At 39.9% G+C, this 19,110-nt stretch overlaps 1 protein-coding gene across 3 annotated transcripts; it reads left to right on the top strand.

Moving 5' to 3' along the window:
* Nucleotides 1–217: 217 nt before the first annotated feature.
* On the top strand, nt 218–19,089 carry mybpc2b (myosin binding protein Cb). Of its 3 annotated transcripts, XM_055229308.1 has the most exons (30): nt 295–433; nt 4,241–4,258; nt 4,684–4,704; nt 5,517–5,534; nt 8,493–8,561; nt 8,654–8,802; nt 8,881–8,998; nt 9,098–9,146; nt 9,954–10,013; nt 10,102–10,271; nt 10,451–10,583; nt 11,221–11,345; nt 11,445–11,550; nt 11,708–11,874; nt 12,203–12,368; nt 13,210–13,316; nt 13,396–13,425; nt 13,511–13,653; nt 14,353–14,512; nt 14,596–14,700; nt 14,772–14,960; nt 15,511–15,645; nt 15,881–16,048; nt 16,136–16,224; nt 16,777–16,972; nt 17,058–17,197; nt 17,541–17,700; nt 18,342–18,478; nt 18,665–18,851; nt 18,958–19,089. In XM_055229308.1, the coding sequence occupies exons 1-30, from the start codon at nt 412–414 to the stop codon at nt 18,981–18,983; spliced, it is 3,363 nt and encodes a 1,120-aa protein (XP_055085283.1). In that variant the 5' UTR covers nt 295–411; the 3' UTR covers nt 18,984–19,089. The 3 variants fall into 3 exon arrangements, with proteins under 3 accessions (XP_033840562.1, XP_055085283.1, XP_033840561.1); XM_033984670.2 differs by lacking the exon at nt 5,517–5,534; XM_033984671.2 differs by lacking the exons at nt 4,684–4,704; nt 5,517–5,534 and having other exon boundaries at nt 218–433.
* The last annotated feature ends 21 nt before the right edge of the window (nt 19,090–19,110 follow it).

The raw sequence follows: 19,110 nt of genomic DNA, 5'->3' as shown, positions 1-19,110 counted from the left end.
AAGTGAAGCCTGAGAAACCACAAAAATTATCTGTAAATGTAGTTTGATCCCGTCATTACACCAGTGATAATCGTCCAACACCTTTGACCAGATAAAGTGTCTGAAATCCGTTCAGTAGAGGGTGCCTCCCATAGTTGCACGGTAAACCTGAGAGATTAACATGTTTATACTAATCATTAATCCCATCTTAAAGGTGCTTTGCCAGTGCCCCCTGCCTCCTAGCACCTTAATGCAGTCCAGGAGAGGAGACGATCCCTTGGTGACCTCTGTCGTCATTGGAGGGTGTGTGTGAGACTTGAGTGCCGGGAGAGCTTTGGATATCAGCTGAGAGAGGGTCCCAAATAAAAGGACTATGGACCCCCCCTAAAACCCCCAGTCTGGAAGCAGCGCAGCGAAGACACAGGAATAACCATGCCCGTGCCCGTCCCAGCAGGTATGCAGATGACTTTTTGTGGAGGAATAATTCATTGTAATTAGTCTGGGGACTGCTTTGAGGAGGGTAGGATTTAGGTTTATACCAGATAATATGTTTGCTCTATAGATACGAATTACTACGGATGAAGGAAACGGTCGTCTTCTTTTGTCTTTCCTCCCAAATGTATTTTCCAGTATTCCTTTGTTTTTGTAGAAAAGAGCAACTACTAACAGTAAAATATGTCAAGTTTAACAAAGATATTTTGTGGTCATACGAAACTGTCAACTCGTGTCAGTAAACCTATCAACATTTTGATAACCTGTCAGTCACAAGCTTTGATTTAATGTGGTTCTCAGTGTTGACACTCTGGTGTCGTACTGTAAATAGCTGCCATCTGTACAAAGTACATACATGTAAAATGTTATGTCCAATCCTACACATGTCAAAAGTGATTTAGAGCCCAGTCATAGACACTGATGATCTTGTAAAGTTGAGGCATTCAGTCTTTTGTCTCCTATTTGGCTATAAACAATATGAGTGAACTAAAATAGTCACTTGGCCAGCTGCTGTGACATCACTGGGGTCAGTCATACCAGATTCATAAGAAAATGCTGCCAGGAGAAGGCTAAATGGGTGCTATGTGAAGATACTTCCTCATATTTCAGACTGTGACTTACTGAGTCTGGCTCCAGCTGATATGCAGCGGGTCCATGATGAAAACAAGTCCAGTCTATTTTTATAATTAACTTGAGTTCAGATTAATTACTATTAACCAGCAGCACAAGAACCGCAGGGGAATAATTAGAATAAGAATACACTATTCCTAAAAAGAGTAAGACCTACACCCCTTATTCACTGTCCCTTTGAGTCATTGCCAAGTCAGACACTTAATCCACGATGAGTATTTTAGTGTATATACAGTGTCATGACCGCCTGACCTCTTTCACCTTTATATTTACATGTTACACACTTTACCATAGTAGTTTGCACATTGTTGATTTTTTATTTTTTTTTATGCAAGGCTGTAGTTGATAAAGAATTCCTTAATCAGCTAAAGACATGTCCAGTGCAGCAATTAATAATAATAATGATAATAGTGTGTTAGTCATCTTATATATTGCTTTTCCAGACACTGTTGTTTTGCAGTTAGGTCCATTATTCATTCATTCTATTCTGGCAAGCTACTACTGTAGCCAGAGCTGCCCTGGGGGAGACTGACAGAAGCAAGGCTGCCAGTCTGCACCATCAGCCCCTCTGACCACTTCCCTGAGGATATAACAACAGTTTTCACTAGAGCCACGGCTGCCCCACTGGGGCACCTGGTATTCTCAGCAATCCTGATAAGGTGTTATAGCCACAATTAGTCAACAAAAAGGGGTATTGTGTGTTTCTGGCAAAAGCTCTCACAAGTGTCTCTGTGCTCTGACCTTCTGATCCAAACTGCTCTGACAAACACAATAACACCAGTGTTAGAAGGCAGGTTAACCTCTCTATTTGCTCACTTCTCATTTCAGTTGTTGTCCGTATAAATCTTTCTAATTTCAAGAAAAAATGTTGACTAGTAAAAAAATGGCTGATCTAGACACTTTCAACCCAAGCATACAGCCTTAATAATTTCACAAATCCGACCCCAACCTTATCAATTTAAACCTGATGGCACGTACGATGGCATTAGTTTAATTCCATGTGTGCTGTGCAGATTTAGAGATTACACTAGGTATGTATGCAAGTGAAGCCAGTGCAAAGCCGATAGTAATAGGGTCGGCCTGGGAACTGTGGCACAGAGGCTTATTGATGTCATCACTTTGGGTGTCTCAGGGCTTTTCCGGCCGCAGTTCTCACCCTCCTACAGGAAAAATAAAAAAAAAACTCCAAAAATCTATGGCTCCATTATATAAAACATCAATAGAAAAAAGATTATGCCCATAGAAACAGCTAAATATACTCCATCCAGATCTTTCTTCCTGTTAAGTTCATAGACTTTGACCCGCCCATGTGTATCAGGTTGTGTTGTAAAATAAATCATTATGTAATGCATCATTGAAGTTTGTTGGTGTGCTCCTCTCCCTGATGTGTCTCACATGTTTTCAGTGGCAGTCATGACAGTGGCTAGATGAAGGGATAGTATGATTCATGCTCGTAATTCATTTCATCATGATGACTCTATGAAACACTATGAGGCAACACCAAGGGCCTGTCCCTAAATCAATACAAAATGGCTGTCACTTGATCACTGGCCAACATGTATTTATTCATGTTTTATGCAAAAATAGTGAGAGTTAGACACAAAATTGTAAATCACACTAGTATGTGTGTGTGTGTGTGTGTGGGGGGGGGGGGGGGGGGGGGGGGGGGGTAGATATTGATACCTGATACATATGGCTGCATTTGCTATAGTCATATAGATTTGCGTCTATGTAAACACCAATGGCTTACGCAGTAGCTGTCACATTTATAGTAGGAAAGAGAAGGAGGGCTGGAGTAAAGGTATAACCAGGTCACCTAACCTCATACTTTCTGTGCAGACTTAGCACATGTTGTAACTGTCCCTACTGTGATTGATGTTACCCCAAATGTAAACAGTGATGTAAATAAAGGGTCAGGTCGGGACATGGTCTACTTAAACACATCATCTGGAACACTGAGAATCATTTTAGTTTAGGGTTTGTATATAGACTTGTATAGAACACAACTGAGGGAGGGGTATCTTCTATAGCCTATTAGGTTTGGTTACAAACATACATACATACATACATACATACACACATACATACATACATACGTACATACATACGTACATACGTACATACATACATACATACATACATACACGCATACATACACACGCATACATACATACACGCATACATACATACACGCATACACACATACATGCATACACACATACATACATGCATACATACACGCATACACACACACATACATACACACACATACATACATACGTACACACATACATACACACGTACACACCTACATACACACACACACACATCCCCCCACACATACATACACACATACACACGTAAATACGTACAGATGTCTGGGGCTCAGCCTTATCTTCAACAATTCAACAGAGTCCCACCAATCAAAAAAAAAAAACAAAAGGGACCATTCAATTGAAAACAAATCTGGCAGTTCATGACATTTGATTTATGGACAACGCATCAAACTACGCTGATAATCTGAGATTTTGTTTTAAATAATTGCCAGTCATTGAGCTCTTTTGTTTCACATGTGTCACTCAAAGTACAAACCTGATTGCTCTGTTATAAAATATTGTTTTTTTAGTAGTATTTAAGTAAGTATTGAAATAATCTCTGCACATCTACATTTATGGCAAATCTTAAGGGTGTGTTCTTGGGGACTAAGGTCAAGATGGTGTGACTATTCAAAGACACAGTGTTCAACTCGGGAGAATGTGGCTCGCCTTCAGGGGAGACATCAGATACGGCCTCTGGCCTTTAACATCCACTGCACTGACCCCAAAGGAACCATATACTGCTCTATTTCAATTTACTTCAACCACTTTTAGTATGCAACAATTACACCAGTGCTCCACTCTCCTGCGTAAACACAAAGATGCGCACACATCTCATTCCCAGTCAACCCAACTCAGGCCAGTCTGTCCAATTAGAATGACTTGTTTGGAAGTGGCATAATGTAAGAGAAAATGTCATCCAATACGTCTAACTGTGTGAAATAAGATTTTCATGGAATCTGTCCTTTGACTTGTTCAGATGAGTAAAACTGAATAAAGATGAATGATTCCTCTAATAGTCTGTATGTTGTTTCTGTTTGCAGATAAACCGGAGGGGGGTGGTAAGTAAACCGCGCCACAACCTTTGACCTTTAGGTCCTCCTTACACAGGCATTCAGTCACTTGACAACTGCTCTCACATTTTCACTTTTGCTCAAATATTGGGTCAGGTGTCTGCAAAATAGACCTTTTACTTTATAAGCATAGTAAATATTTTAAATTTCAGAGATAAGCTACCAAGTATCGAGCAAGTTTTTGGGCTGCAGATTGATTAAAAAATATAAACTAATAGCATCCATTCAGCATTTCCAGCACTCATTTTCATCCCAGAAAAGACATCTACTGAGGGCTAGAAAAGATCTTCCAGTTTGTGTTACAACATAATAGATGTTGTAGCATTGATTTGAAAGAAACATCCCTTTGTTTTACTCTGAATACTTAGTGGCTATACTTTATTAGCATGCTAATTCCCATCCCCTGTTCTCAGATGCACCCCCTGCAGATGGAGGTAAGGCACATTATGCTCTGTGGCTCCATGCATTTGGCCAAATCTACCTAATGTATTCACAGATATGAGTGTATACATGCACCACACTGTGTGCAAGGGAAGAAACGGCATGACTCATTTCAAGGCGCTTTTAATATTTAGAGCCTAGTGGACAATGATGCAGCCTATGAAGGACTGTAACAGTGCACGAAATGTACACAGGAGTATAACAGTGTTTCTCTCATGTTTGGACCAGATGATGCTGGAAAAGATGTAATTTCATTTTATCTCCATGTTTTTGCCATGCATTCTGTGTGTCTTAGCATGAGTACATGCTCGTAGAAAACAGTGGACAGGGATATGGCACTAAAGCCCCGTAGAGGCCTGAAACTGGTGAAAAGTATTTTATGCTTAAATTGTATATTCAAATTATCCACTTGAAGAAAATATATTTTATGGGTCCAGAAAAGTTTTTCCATTTAATTCTAAGTGTTTAATTTGTTGATCAAGATCTAGGGTTTAAGACAGGTTTGGTTACAAGTAGCAGTATGTATGTGATTAGAACGTTAAAGATCATATCAACTGTTTTACTGTCCATGTACAATTGAATATACATGTAAATAGTAAATGTACATATTTGTTGAATTACTGACATGAAGTAATAATCATTAGTGTAGCCTCAGCATCATTGACTAAAACTCTGAGCTCCAGTGTCTCATCCTTGACCACGTCCTTCTACGGTCTCTGCTTGAATGTTGTATTTGTAAGTCATGTCGTGTTTATTTGCTTTATTGCTGCATTCATCATAATTTGCTTCCTTGTCCATACAACAGATTCAGAAGATGGAGGTGGTAAGAACAGAGATGTTTATATATTTTACTCTGTTTACTTTTGTTCCTCAAAAGTATGCACAATGGGTGCCTATAACATGTGTTTATGTTATGTGCAAGCTGAAATGTTGCATTAAATATACATTAAGGAGGAAGAATCACTTTGAAAGCTTCTTTTATAATCAGATATTTTGCACTATAAATCACCTTTGGAAATATTTGGTTTGTGATGTTTGATGGTTTGTTTTTAAGATTACCATCTCATATACAAGGTGCTATATGAACTGTAATACTGTAAAAGCAGCGTGACCATAGCTGAAATCCCTGTGATGTCTTGGCAGGAAAACATAACTTGGCCTTGGATGTGTTGTATATTCATCAGCTCTGTCACTGTCACCTGTTGTGTCTCTTTAAAAAAATATATCAGTTGTAACAAATATCTTTAAAATGTACTTTTCCCATTCCCGTTTTTATAATATCAGCTTTTTAAGATTTCATTTACTCTTGTGCTTCAAATAAAAAAGAGCCAAACACAGCTGGAGTTGGTGTGTCAGAAGTGCTCTAGAGACAATGGCAGCAGCTGCTCAACATACCGAGGGTCATATGACTGGATGACACTTTTATAGAGGCTCCTCAAGTGAAGCAGTGCTAGGAAACTGTAGTGCTGCCCAAGCAGTCCAGGCACCACGAAATGCTATATTTTTGCTAATCCTTTGTCAGTGGTCCAAGAATGAATGCTATGTTGCAATGTGACAGTCCTTAGTAGGTCACATTTTAAGTATGGAGCCTCTCTGTTATAAGTGAAGTGAAGGTGTGAGGATCTGATATGTTCATGAACAGCAGTGTTGACTTCTGTGGCAGAAGATTGTCTCAAATGATTGTCTGCAGTGCTGTGCTCTCCTGACATCAATATGACATCAGTGTGATTGGATGTGGAGCCAGCAGTGAAATATGGCTCACTGACCGGTGACTGGTCATAGGGTCAGCAAGTCATCAAAGGTGCCCTGTTAATCTGGACTCTAAGTGCACTCTCCTGAACTCATACCACATGATCCGTGTGTAGGTTCTGTGCTGAGTAACAAACCTTTTTGTATACACATTTAAATATTATGATTATCTAAGGCAGCCTGCCGTGCTGGTGTAAGTCCCAAATGGCCAAGTCCTATGTTTTTGTGCTTTTGAAAACTCAAGTAAAAGTATTCACTCTTTATTTGGGTTTTCCAAAACCCCACAGAAACGGCAGTACCAAACAGCTTCTTGAGCCTGACACGCAGCTCCTACAGCTCTAGGTACTACCTTTACTCATACTACAAATACACAGTATGTAAAAGCCAATGGGGTCTGGGGCCTATGAAGTCTGTCTGCATATTCAGCAGTAAACATATGTCTGGCTTGCACCTATATCTCTGAGTGATTTGAAACATCTCTTATGCAGCTTTACCATTTGAACTAAGAGTCCTGTGCATCATGTGAAGGCCTCCACTCTTATCTCAGGTCTGATCCCCTCACTGTGAAGTGGGTATTCCAGCTCTGAGTTTCTCGTCTGCGTGTCTGCTGGAGTTGAGTCCTATGTGGGAAGTGCTTATCATACCAAGGCTGTTTCTACCCACAGGGGTATAAAGTGTGCGTGGGGATTATCATCACTTGGCCAAACACAGCCTGTTCTGGGCCACTTGAGCCAATAATGCAAATGGAAATTAGTGAGAGGTTAGTGCCAATTTTTTAAAAAACATAAATATGTGAAGCCTTTTAAAATCACACTGAAAGTCTGAAGAAGTTGCTGTGAAGACTGCCAGACCTGCTTTAAAGTTGCTGCATTAGTGAATAGAAATATGCAGCGATAACCCACTGACTCTGGGGCAAATGATTGTTTTTATATATTTTAATAACAAAATATATATGTGTAAACATATTTCTTTCAAGTCTCACTTCAATAGTTTGCTTGAACAGCCTGGGGTAGAGACTCACAGCATGGGGCTAAGTCATTGCTTCAACTCTGCAAACATCCTCCAAAAGAAGCACTCAAAGTGATTTGAAACAATTCAACTCCCGTTGGTGGCGTAATCGTCTTATTTGAGTATGTCCATAACAGTCATGGTCTGACTCCATGTATGTGAAACAGGTCTGTGTTGATTGCATTTCACTGCACCACATTAGTGCAATAATTCCTCAGAAATAACCTGAGAGTTCACACTGACTTATGGTACAGTATAACGACATTGGTTATACTTCCATATGTTAACCACACATCGGCCTGTTTGTGTCCCTGGAGGCGAGGCGAGCGAGCGCTGTGGAGGGAGCAGGCGCGTCAGTGCAGGACTATGATCACCTCGTGCATGGAAATGTGCTGTTATGAAATGCAGATGGCTGCCTCTGTGCATACATCTGCATATGTGTTCTCATGTGGCATATTTATGGCTCACTTCTAATGGGATAGAGACCACAGGGAATAGATCCACACCTTGCACACTGAAAGCTTGATAGGGCTGGAAAGTGCTGATACACGGCCATCCGCAGATGCAGGCCTGTTAGAAGTGGTATACTTAGTACAGTTCATTAGAACGATTATGTATCCGATGAACTTTGTTAAAGGCCAAAAGATATTTTTGATGTTCACATGGCACTGTCTACATTTATTTCAAGTATTTCATATTATTAGAAAGCTACAGTGTCAAATAATATGCACTTTCAAAGGCTAATATTTAAAATGATGAAAATTAAAATTTATCATCATTGCGTCTGTGATGCATGTATCTCATGGATTATAGCAAAGTGTAACATCTACATGTTGTGAGTTTGCATAAACCTTATTTAAATGTACAGTATGTGCATCTGTGTTTCATCTCTTCGTTTATCTCTGCACTTTGGTTGATGTCATCATATATATTTATATATGACACGCTTGTACCCATGGGACATCTGCCTGGCCTGTTAGTGCTTGTTTGAATGAATACATTACTGATATATTTTTCTTTTCAGAGGGAGGAAGCACTGAGCTGACAGGGCTCTTTGTGGAGAAACCCCCAGATAATGTAGTTGCAGTAGCAGGTCTGATTGATTGTTCATAAAAATATAAAGTAACATTTAACAGGTTCATTTGGATGAAGATGTGTCTCTCACCCTGATGTTTGTGAATGCAGGACATGATGTGACCTTCATAGCCAAGGTTGACTCATCTGCCCTTACAAGGAAACCCGTCATGAAGTGGCTGAAGGGCAAATGGATGGATCTTGGCAGCAAGGCTGGAAAACACATGCAGTTCAAAGAAAGTTATGACAGAAATACCAAGGTGAGGGTGTGACATTTATTTCATACAAATGTGATTTAATCCTTTAAGGAAACCATCTTTTACTTCTATATTCTCCAGATTTATACGTATGAGATGAAGATCATTAAAGTGGTTCCAGGAGACGCGGGTGGATATAGGTGCGAAGTTACAGCTAAAGACAAGTGTGATAGCTGTACATTTGAGATCACAGTGGAAGGTGAGTGAAGGCCTGAGAGCTGCCCCACGTTCCTTACACTCTCATGTTTTGATCTGATCTAGCCATAATGTGCTCCCTCTGCAACTTCTCTTGTTACAGCCGCACACCAGGAGGAGAAGAGCGATATTTTGTCTGCCTTCAAAAGAGCGTAAGTCTCCTGGGGTTATACAGACAGCGTATACTACATACAAACATAAGGCGGTCCAGATCAAGCATTCAGTGTCCTAAATTATGACCTGCATGCTCTAGTTAAAAATAATCAAATTGTATTTTCCTTGTAGCTAGCAGATTTTTTTAAGAGTGACAAACCTCTCCAAAAACATAATTGTGTTTATTTGTCAGTTCCCAAAGGCAGTAACAGCCAGCTGATATCATATGTAATACTGGCGCAGGGAGAAAATTCCTCCTACTTTCTGTTCGAATGCAGCAGAGTCTGGGACCAGAGCTCAGAGACGACAACCGTACAATTTTAGGACGGTCCAATTACAGCTGCTAATTTGTTGAACGTGTCTGTAATATGGGAGACATCTCCTCTCGAATGTCCTGGAAAATTCAAGACCAAATATATAACTGTGTTTCCAGGTTTCCAAATCTTAGAACTCTTAGTGAAAATCCAACTTGTTTCTCAGTCCTCTGTGTTATTCCTTTTTTTTCTGTTTTTCTGATTGGTACATTTGCCTGTCAATCTCACCCATCAGAAATCGTGGAGATAGAGCACCTTTGTAAAATATTGTAATAGAGTGTGGTCTTGCCTTTCATATATGTAGTATCTCTATGGGCCTAACACAAAAAACAGCCAGGTTATTTTGATTTGTGCAGTTGGTATGTTTTAACTAAATTTAAATGTTTGTGTGTATATAGGAAAAGGTGCTTTTAAATTAAATCTGTTTTTGAACAAAGTGGTATTGCACCTTAGTTACATGCATTTTATTGACTTTGTGCATTTTTGACACAGGGATGCTGGAGAGGATGATGGAGATCTGGATTTTAGTGCTTTGCTTAAAGCTACAAAGAAGTGAGTTTTTTCTGTAATCAACTGTATGTGTGCTGTTATTTGGCCTATCTGTATGACAATGAAACATGTCCTTTTATTTGACTGACAGGAGGAAGAAGCCTGAGGAGGAGAAGCCTGAGATTGACGTGTGGGAGTTGCTTAAGAATGCTCATCCAAGTGAATACGAGAAAATTGCCTTCCAGTATGGCATCACTGACCTGAGGGGCATGCTGAAGCGCCTGAAGAAGATGAACGCACCGGAGCCCAAGCACTGCGAGGGTAAGAGGGACAAGGTAGAGCCAATGTGGCATGAGCTGCTACCTGAGGGGAGTGTGAAACGGACAAGGACGGCAGGCAGGAGCAGATCGGACATTAGAACAAGAGGGAATTTGACATGGCCCACAGAGCCATGCCCTTGTGAGAGATAAAATGACAGTCTTTCTTCCTTCCTTGTGTAGCTTTTCTGAAGAAGCTCGATTCCTGCTACTCAGTGGACAAAGGCAAGAAGATTGTACTAACCTGTGAAGTGGTCGACCCCAACGTTCAGGTCAAATGGCTGAAGAATGGCCAGGAGATCAAACCATCGGCAAAGTACATAAACACATGACATTTGCATAATTAGCTATGCAGTGTAAGGCCATATCAAATGAATAAAGCTTACATGGGCATGATAGGCAGTGTTGTATAAATATCAAGCCAGATTTATAGGTCACAAATTCATAAGACGGAATGATGATCCCGTCAACAGGTTTTATTTTTAGGCTTGTCATAAGTTGCCTCCCAGTGGGATAAGTCTAAGTCCAACTGCCAAGACACCTTACACCTCCTGTGGTCTACTGCAATGCCCTGCTGGGACAAAGGATTCTCAACTTGGTTATAAAAAGCTCACACCAATGCATGTCCTTGTACTAAAATACTGGGTGAATTAAAAGGAAGAAAAAATATAGTTTGAAGAGGCAAAATATAACATTACCCATCCATATAGACTGCATATGAGTTTGACATACTATAAGAGTCATGCCCGATAACCTGTATGAGCCAACCCTCTGCATTTATTGGAGACTCGACTGGTTGGTGATTGATGTTGATTGACAATTATACTGAAATGTGTATAGCTATTTAAAAGAGCTCCTTTAAGCTAATTGGCAAGTCAGACTGTTGGCAGTTTGATGAAAACAGATACTGACACAATGTTGATCTGTAAACTTTCATTTTCTTTATCCTAAAGGTATGTGATGGAGGCCAATGGAAACATCAGAACTCTAACCATCAATAAGACCACCCTGGCCGATGACGCTGCGTATGAGTGTGTGGTGGGAGACGACAAGTGTTTCACAGAAGTCTTTGTCAAAGGTGCAGCCTCAGCCTGAAATTAATGAGCAGCTTCTAATCGGACATCATTCATCATAATGTATCCTAATGAGTGTTTACTCTGCTCTTTACCCCACACAGAGCCCCCAGTGACCATCACCAAACTGATGGATGACTATCATGTCGTGGTCGGGGAAAGAGTGGAGTTTGAGATTGAGGTTTCAGAAGAGGGCGCCCACGTCATGTGGTCAGTACAGAAAATAAGGAAGAGTAGTGTAGTAGCCAATCAAATATTTTTTTCTTTACATCAAAAGTAATAAACAGCAGGTACACCAACCAAGTTAAGTACTGTTAGAGACTATTTCTCCTAGTGCCATTTAGAAAAATCTGTCTTGTCTCTGTAGGTTCTTTGAAGACGTAGAGCTCCATAAAGACAAAAACTCCAAATACCGCTTTAAGAAAGATGGGAAGAAGCACACATTGATTATCCCAGAAGCTACACTGGACGACATTGGCATGTACCACGCCTGGACTAACGGGGGTCATACCAAAGGAGAACTGGAAGTAGAAGGTACCTCCAGAAACATTTTTTCATTGTTTTTACATAAGCCATAAATTAATGTAATATGCATTCACTGATAATTACTGTATTCCAGTTATTATTTCTATACACGTTTTATCTTTTGTGTTTGAATGTATGTAGCTCACATTCCCTGCTATAGATGCAGCTGAATTTTTCCTCTTGCCCAAGGGCCCCACAGCTCTTTTTATAAACAAACTAACAACTCCTGGCGTCAGTGTCAAGCTGCTACCATTATGAACCTCCCTCTCATTCACTTCATATGGACTTTTTATCTTGCACTGAGCCTTCTCTTGTGGGTTACTGTGTCTTTGTTCAGAAAAACAGCTAGAGGTGTTGCAGGACATTGCCGATCTGACAGTGAGAGCAACAGACCAGGCCGTATTCAAGTGTGAAGTGTCTGATGACAAGGTTACAGGGAAGTGGTATAAAGATGGAGTTGAAGTCCTGCCAAGTAATCGCATTAAAATGACTCACATTGGAAGGTAAACAAGCATGTTATTTTTTTCACTAAATATTACAGCACAGTTGTTTTATATGGTGTGGCATGAACGGCAAAGGTCAAATACCACATTTCTGATTTATGTATTTTACCCATAGACTGTGTATATAAATGGTTATAGCTAACACGCTAGCCAATGCATTCCAAATAGGAAGGTATCATGGGCGCGCTTCCGGCTCCATCGACTCTGGCTCCAATTCACTTTACATTGCAGTGCGCCTCATCATTTTGGTCTTAAAATGTTTGTATTAACCCACTCTACATGATCCTCTACATTATTTCACTGTTGTGTCCATAAATCAAGATATGAACATTAATCATAACATCTTCTTTCCCCGAGTGAATCTAAAAACAGAAGATAATCTGAGTCAAAGCCAAAATTATTAGATTTTTCATGACATGCAATATATGCATTTGTTTATTTGGAATTTTGTGCCCAATTCATTTTGATTTTTGATATTTGAATTTAATGGAATTGGGATCCAGTTGTTTGAAATTGTCAGTGATCAGTTTCTTTTTAATCAAAATATCTGCAGTCCATTCTGTGGCACTAAAAGCATGTGGAGAGAGCGTGAGAGTGCAGAGCATTTGTTGCTCACATTTTTATGTCTATAATGATGAAGCTTATTGTTCAAATCCATATGTATTTGAAAAAAATGCAAGATTTTGACATATATTGCCCAGCCCTTCTTTTAAATCTCAGTGTAGAGGGCCTGTGGTTATCCCTGCATTAAAATTGTGCTACACAAACTCCATAGAACTGTAAAAGCAAAGACAAATGGAGTAAACAGATTACTGTGAAACGTCTCCTTTGCTGTTTCCAGATTTCACCGGCTCATTATTGATGATGTGAAGCCAGAGGATGCCGGAGACTACACATTTGTTCCTGATGGATACGCTCTGTCGCTTTCTGCCAAACTCAACTTCCTAGGTGAGGCAAGACGGAGTGATTAAAAAAGTGCTGAACGTACCACCTGCTGTCTGCATAACGCTGTCTCTCTCCTAAACAGAAATCAAGATTGACTATGTGCCCAGACAAGGTAAGCACACTTGGACAGAAATCTCACTCCTAAATGAATATGTGTTTTCTCTACTTGGAAAACTTTGTAAACTTTGAATTTAAAGATCCACCAAAGATCCACCTGGACACAACTGGCAACATGGTTTCTCAGAACACCATCATCGTTGTGGCTGGAAATAAGCTGCGTTTAGACGTGGAGATCACTGGAGAACCAGCGCCAACTGTAGTCTGGTCAAAGGGGGACAAGGTAACATTCATAGGGGAATTCATATTGCAAAGTAAAATTGGAGGCTCCAGACATTTGTTTTTGCAAAGTGGGGCGTGAGAGTGGGGTGCTACAGTGGGGTGTGAGAGTGAGGTGCTACAGTGGGGTGTGAGAGTGAGGTGCTAGAGTCTTCCATGGGAGTGCTTTCATAACATGGTATTTAGAGCCTTTTAACAGCGCACATCCCTTATTTGGAAAACATGCGGTTGCCATTTGAACCAGATGAGATTGGATGTCATATTAAAACGGTAAAATCTTTGGGCAGGCTAAGGGGGTGCTTTTGGCCCCCCGATGCTGCCCTGGTTTTTAAAATGCTATCCCATGTTGTAGTAAAATATTTTTGGTTTTTTTTCTGCTCTTCCCTCTCTTGTTACAGTATATGAGTAAATGCCTCCTCACCAAAAGAAATTGCCCCACTGTTGAAATATGAGCTAAGTTGAGAAGGTGACTGCTATCGATGCGTTTGGTCAAACTGCCAGTATAGATATACAAGGACAATATAGTCGTGGGACCTTTCTGACCCAACAAAAAGAATGCACTATTTACTATTTGAGAAAACCATTTACTAATCACCCAGTAGTATTAAAATGTATTGATTGAGTTGATTGGTATATTCTGGCCTTTGATACGTCTGCATAAATATATAAAACACAAATTTGTTTTTATGGTCTGTTTTTTTAGCCAATTACTGAAGGAGAGGGCCGTGTGCGTGTAGAGTCCAGGAAAGACTTGAGCTGTTTTGTCATAGAGGGTGCAGAGAGAGAGGACGAGGGAAACTACACCATCTGTGTCACCAACCCAGCTGGAGAGGACAAGGCTAACCTGTTCATCAAGATTGTAGGCAAGTAGGATTAACTTACATTATTTAAACCCTCTGGTAAAAATCTAATATTAAATTCTTCTATCATTAATTTGTGACTTTAGATGTGCCTGACCCTCCGGAGAATGTGAAATGCACTGGAGTGGGAGAGGAAACTGCTACAATTGTTTGGGATGTTCCAAAGTTTGATGGAGGGGCGCCTATCAAAGGTAATACGTTTCTGTTTGTCAGTTTCACGTGTTTTTTTCTGATGTAACCATGTAATGTTTTAACTGGTCAGGTTATCTAATGGAGAGGAAGAAAAAAGGCTCCTCCAGATGGACTAAACTCAACTTTGATGTGTACGAATCCACCACATATGAGGCCAAGAGGATGATTGAGGGCATTCTGTATGAGATGAGGGTGTTTGCTGTGAACAGTATCGGTCTGTCTCCACCCAGTCTCACCTCTAAGCCCTTCATGCCCATCGGTAAGTGCAAGTGCCTTTTAAACTACATGTAATGGTAAAAAAAAACAAAAAAAAACAAACAAACAGTGATTTCTTTCCTGATGCATTCCTGTGTCTAAATATCTACAAGAGTAAAAATGACTTGAAATCAAAATATTAATGCCGACTGGTCAAGGTCACAACCCCAAAGACGTGATCGATGTCAGTGGAAAGGACTTTAAGGCACAAGTTTAATGCGTGGAGCAGTAAAATATTTACATGGGCCCCTGTCCTCCAAAATAAATGAAGACGTAATCAAATTTTAGAACACATTTTTGAGGTTTCAGTGTTACATTTTTGTGAAACAAGAAAATAGTACTTAACAAGTCAACTAAATAATACAGATTTAGCTTGAAACCAGTTTAGCTTGAAGTCAAAAAAGAATACTGAAACCATAATACTTTGAAACAATTCCAGCAATCTTGACCAAATGACAAAAAAATCTAAAGTAACCCAAACATTCTGAATTCTAGTCCTTTTAACTCAAATCCACATTTTTGGAGTGCACATAAAACTGTGTTTTCCACCGCAGCCCCCACCAGCGAGCCCACCCGCCTGACCGTGCACGATGTGACGGACAGCACGTGCAGTCTGAAGTGGCTCGCTCCTGAGAGGATTGGAGCTGGGGGCCTAGATGGCTATGTTATTGAGTATTGCAAAGATGGAGGTAATTATTAAACATTACAGCTTCTCTTACATTCGTGATACAGTGTACCCAAAATAGTTCAGCTTTAAATACATGGCACCAATGCTAATACTCATCCAAATGCTATTACTCATATCAATACTAATGCATAATAAATAGGTTTAGTGAAATATTAAACACTTGTAATATTATAAAAAGATGAAAGATCAAATCCCTACTTGCCATCAATTCTTGCATTATTTATCTTTCATTTCAGATACTGAGTGGGTGGTGGCAAACCAGGAACTTTGTGAGAGGCAAGGATTTGTGGTGCGTGGTCTCCCAGTGGGCGAGAAAATCAACTTCAGGGTGGTGGCCGTAAACATTGCCGGCAGAAGTCCCCCCGCAGTTTTGGCTCAGCCCGTTACTATCCGCGAGATCATGGGTCAGAAAAAAACATCTTTTTACAACAATTTCAAACAGTTCATACAGATTTTTGTCATTTCTAATTTGGGGTTTTGTCATTGTTTAGAACATCCCAAGATCCGCCTTCCACGTGAACTGAGAACTAAGTACATCAGGAAAGTAGGAGATAAGATCAACTTGGTTATCCCTTTCCAGGTATGAAAAATGCATTGATTACATAAGAATGAATACAAAATAACATAAATGAAACACAAAATCAATCAAAACACACACAATCATGCAACTCATACTCAGTCACACGCACACATCTTCACACACACACATGCACACACTAAAATACATAAAGCCAGGTACAGATAAGTGAGGCAGAGTAAAGATGAACCACTTGAGGAGGAAACATCAGAGGAGCCGTCTGAGCAGAGAGTCACCAGGACAGCGACACGGCACAGGGGAGAGACCGAAACACCAACCCTCCACCAGAAGCCCCCAAGACAGCCCCATAAAACTGACATGTTCAGTCAACTATAATACTGTACATGGAGAACTTAAATTACACTTTATTTCTGTTTGGAAAAGACATAGTTGACGAAAACTGATGTAATTCAACACCACATAAACTAAACAATATTTATTCATTTTTTTATAATACATTCATAATAATTGTTTTATTATTCATAAGATGCTTTATTATTCATAAGATGTATTCTGTCTCTAAATAAGTGACGTAGTATAATGTTTTTACTTCAGGGTAAGCCACGCCCGGTTGCCACCTGGTACAAGGACGGTCAGCCCATTGACCCCAAGACGGTCAATGTCCGTAATTCCAACGTGGACACCATTCTGTTCATCCGCTCTGCAGAGAGAGAGCACTCCGGCACATATGAGCTGGTGCTGCAGATTGAGAATCTGGAGGACAGAGCCACCATCATCATTCGGATAGTGGGTAAGCTGGTCAAGGCTGTACTTTATTATAGACAGCATTAGTGGAGCGGCAGTGACTTAGTGCTGGTCTGGATCTACTCATCCAGAGAAGCCCGGGCCTCCTCTTAATGTGAGGGTGACAGATGTGTGGGGCTTCAATGCTGCTCTGGAGTGGGACCCTCCTACAGACGATGGCAACTGTGAGATCACAGGCTACACCATCCAGAAAGCAGACCAAAAAACCAAGGTATGAATATGGACTCTTTCATATTAACAATAGGCACAATATAACGTCTTATCTATGAGTATAATTCACAACAACATGAATACAATTTGAATCTCCTGAGGTTTAACATAATTGCTTCTTTCCCAGTTGATTTATTGGAATGCTAACTCTTAGACATACTTTACTTGCAATTTAAATAAAATCACTTGTTTTATTTCTTTTAATGCAAATGTAAGTTGCAAACTTTTAAAGAGCAGTAAATAATAAGTTATATCTTACTAGTAAAATTTGGTTGTTTTTGATCACATTCTGTATAACATGATTTTATTTGTCAGTATCATAAAAACAATCTCTGTCTTGGTAGGAGTGGTTCACTATTTACGACCACAACAGGAGGACAAACTGCACCGCCTCAGACCTGGTCATGGGAAACACGTACCAGTTCCGTGTGTACAGTGAGAACCTGTGCGGCCTGAGCGAGGAACCGCGTGTAAGCAAGAACATGGCTGTCATCCCCAAGACAGGTGCCATCAACACTCACACATGTTTTCTCTCCATCTGTGACAATGAAGGTGCAGGCAATTATAATGGACTGTAGGCCTGCACAATGGAAGTGCTGTACTAACAAGACTTTGAGAATTATTTTTATGTAAATTACATTAATTTAAGAAAATTCTATGCCAAAATGCCCATGTTGACTTCGCACATTTAAAACATGTCATGTACGCTGAAACTACAATTTTTAGAGAGAAAATATTATTAATTATTAGTATTATAGTAAATATTTATTACTGTGATATGAAATCAACTGACAATATAAATTCTGCTACATGTAGTATTATTGCTGTATTAAAGTGATAGTGTGTAACTTTCACCTGCACGATTGTATGGAAATAAAATGTTAAAACCATACTTTATACAGAACATGTAAAATAGACAGGTTTTAGTCCATGCTGTGCAATATTGTAGCCAAAGGAACAATATTTCCATGGAAACAAGGAGGCGGAGGTCCTTCTCCAGGCCAGATAAGAGTCAGGTTTGTGGAGATGCAAGCCCGCTCACAGTTACATTCTATGGCTTTAACATATAGTTCTTGAATTTGGTTATAGCATTTCCTGCTATATATATTTGGTTTGTTAAAAATAATAATGTATGCTTTATGTAGGGCTTGAGATGAAGAAAGCCTCCTACAAGGAGAAAGACATGTCCTGTGTGCCCAAGTTCACTCAGCCCCTGATGGACAGATGTGTGGTGGCTGGGTACAGCACTGCCATCAGCTGTGCTGTTAGAGCCTTCCCCAAGGTAAGGCATGGTCAAAGTGGCTGGAAATGAGAACGCTAGTGCTGAATGTTACTGAGACAGATGTGGGCAAACGTTTCTCTAATCACAATGTCTCTTTGTAAAGGTCAAAGTCAGCTGCATAAGACACAGAAACACTCTCATGTAAATTAACTCTTCATATGATGTTTGCCTTTGATTTACTTTTAGCCTAAAATCATCTGGATGAAAAACAAAATGATAATCGGTGAGAACCCCAAATACCTGATGCAGAACAACCAGGGAGTGCTGACCCTCAAAATCCGCAAGCCAAGCACTTTTGATGGAGGAATGTACTCATGTAGAGCTATCAACGACCTGGGCCAGGACGAGGTGGAGTGTAAACTGGATGTCAAAAGTGAGAACTGTTTCAATATAGTATATATAGAGCAATTATAGTGATTACATTTTAAGTTATGTTTTATTGTATTAAAAATGAGGTTTTCATATTTGTGTTTTCACAGATTTCAAAGAGGCACCCAAGGAGTGAACTGCATATCAGCAAAATCATGAGCCAACTCAACAATAGCAAATATTGGAATAGGGTATACACTGCCACCATCATATCAAATAAAATACTGTGAACCTACCATCAATATGATTTTTATTTTGAATCA

This window comes from Periophthalmus magnuspinnatus, chromosome 19, assembly GCF_009829125.3.
Source record: "Periophthalmus magnuspinnatus isolate fPerMag1 chromosome 19, fPerMag1.2.pri, whole genome shotgun sequence".
Lineage (NCBI taxonomy): Eukaryota > Metazoa > Chordata > Actinopteri > Gobiiformes > Gobiidae > Periophthalmus > Periophthalmus magnuspinnatus.
This window is presented reverse-complemented; position numbering and strand designations above follow the sequence as displayed.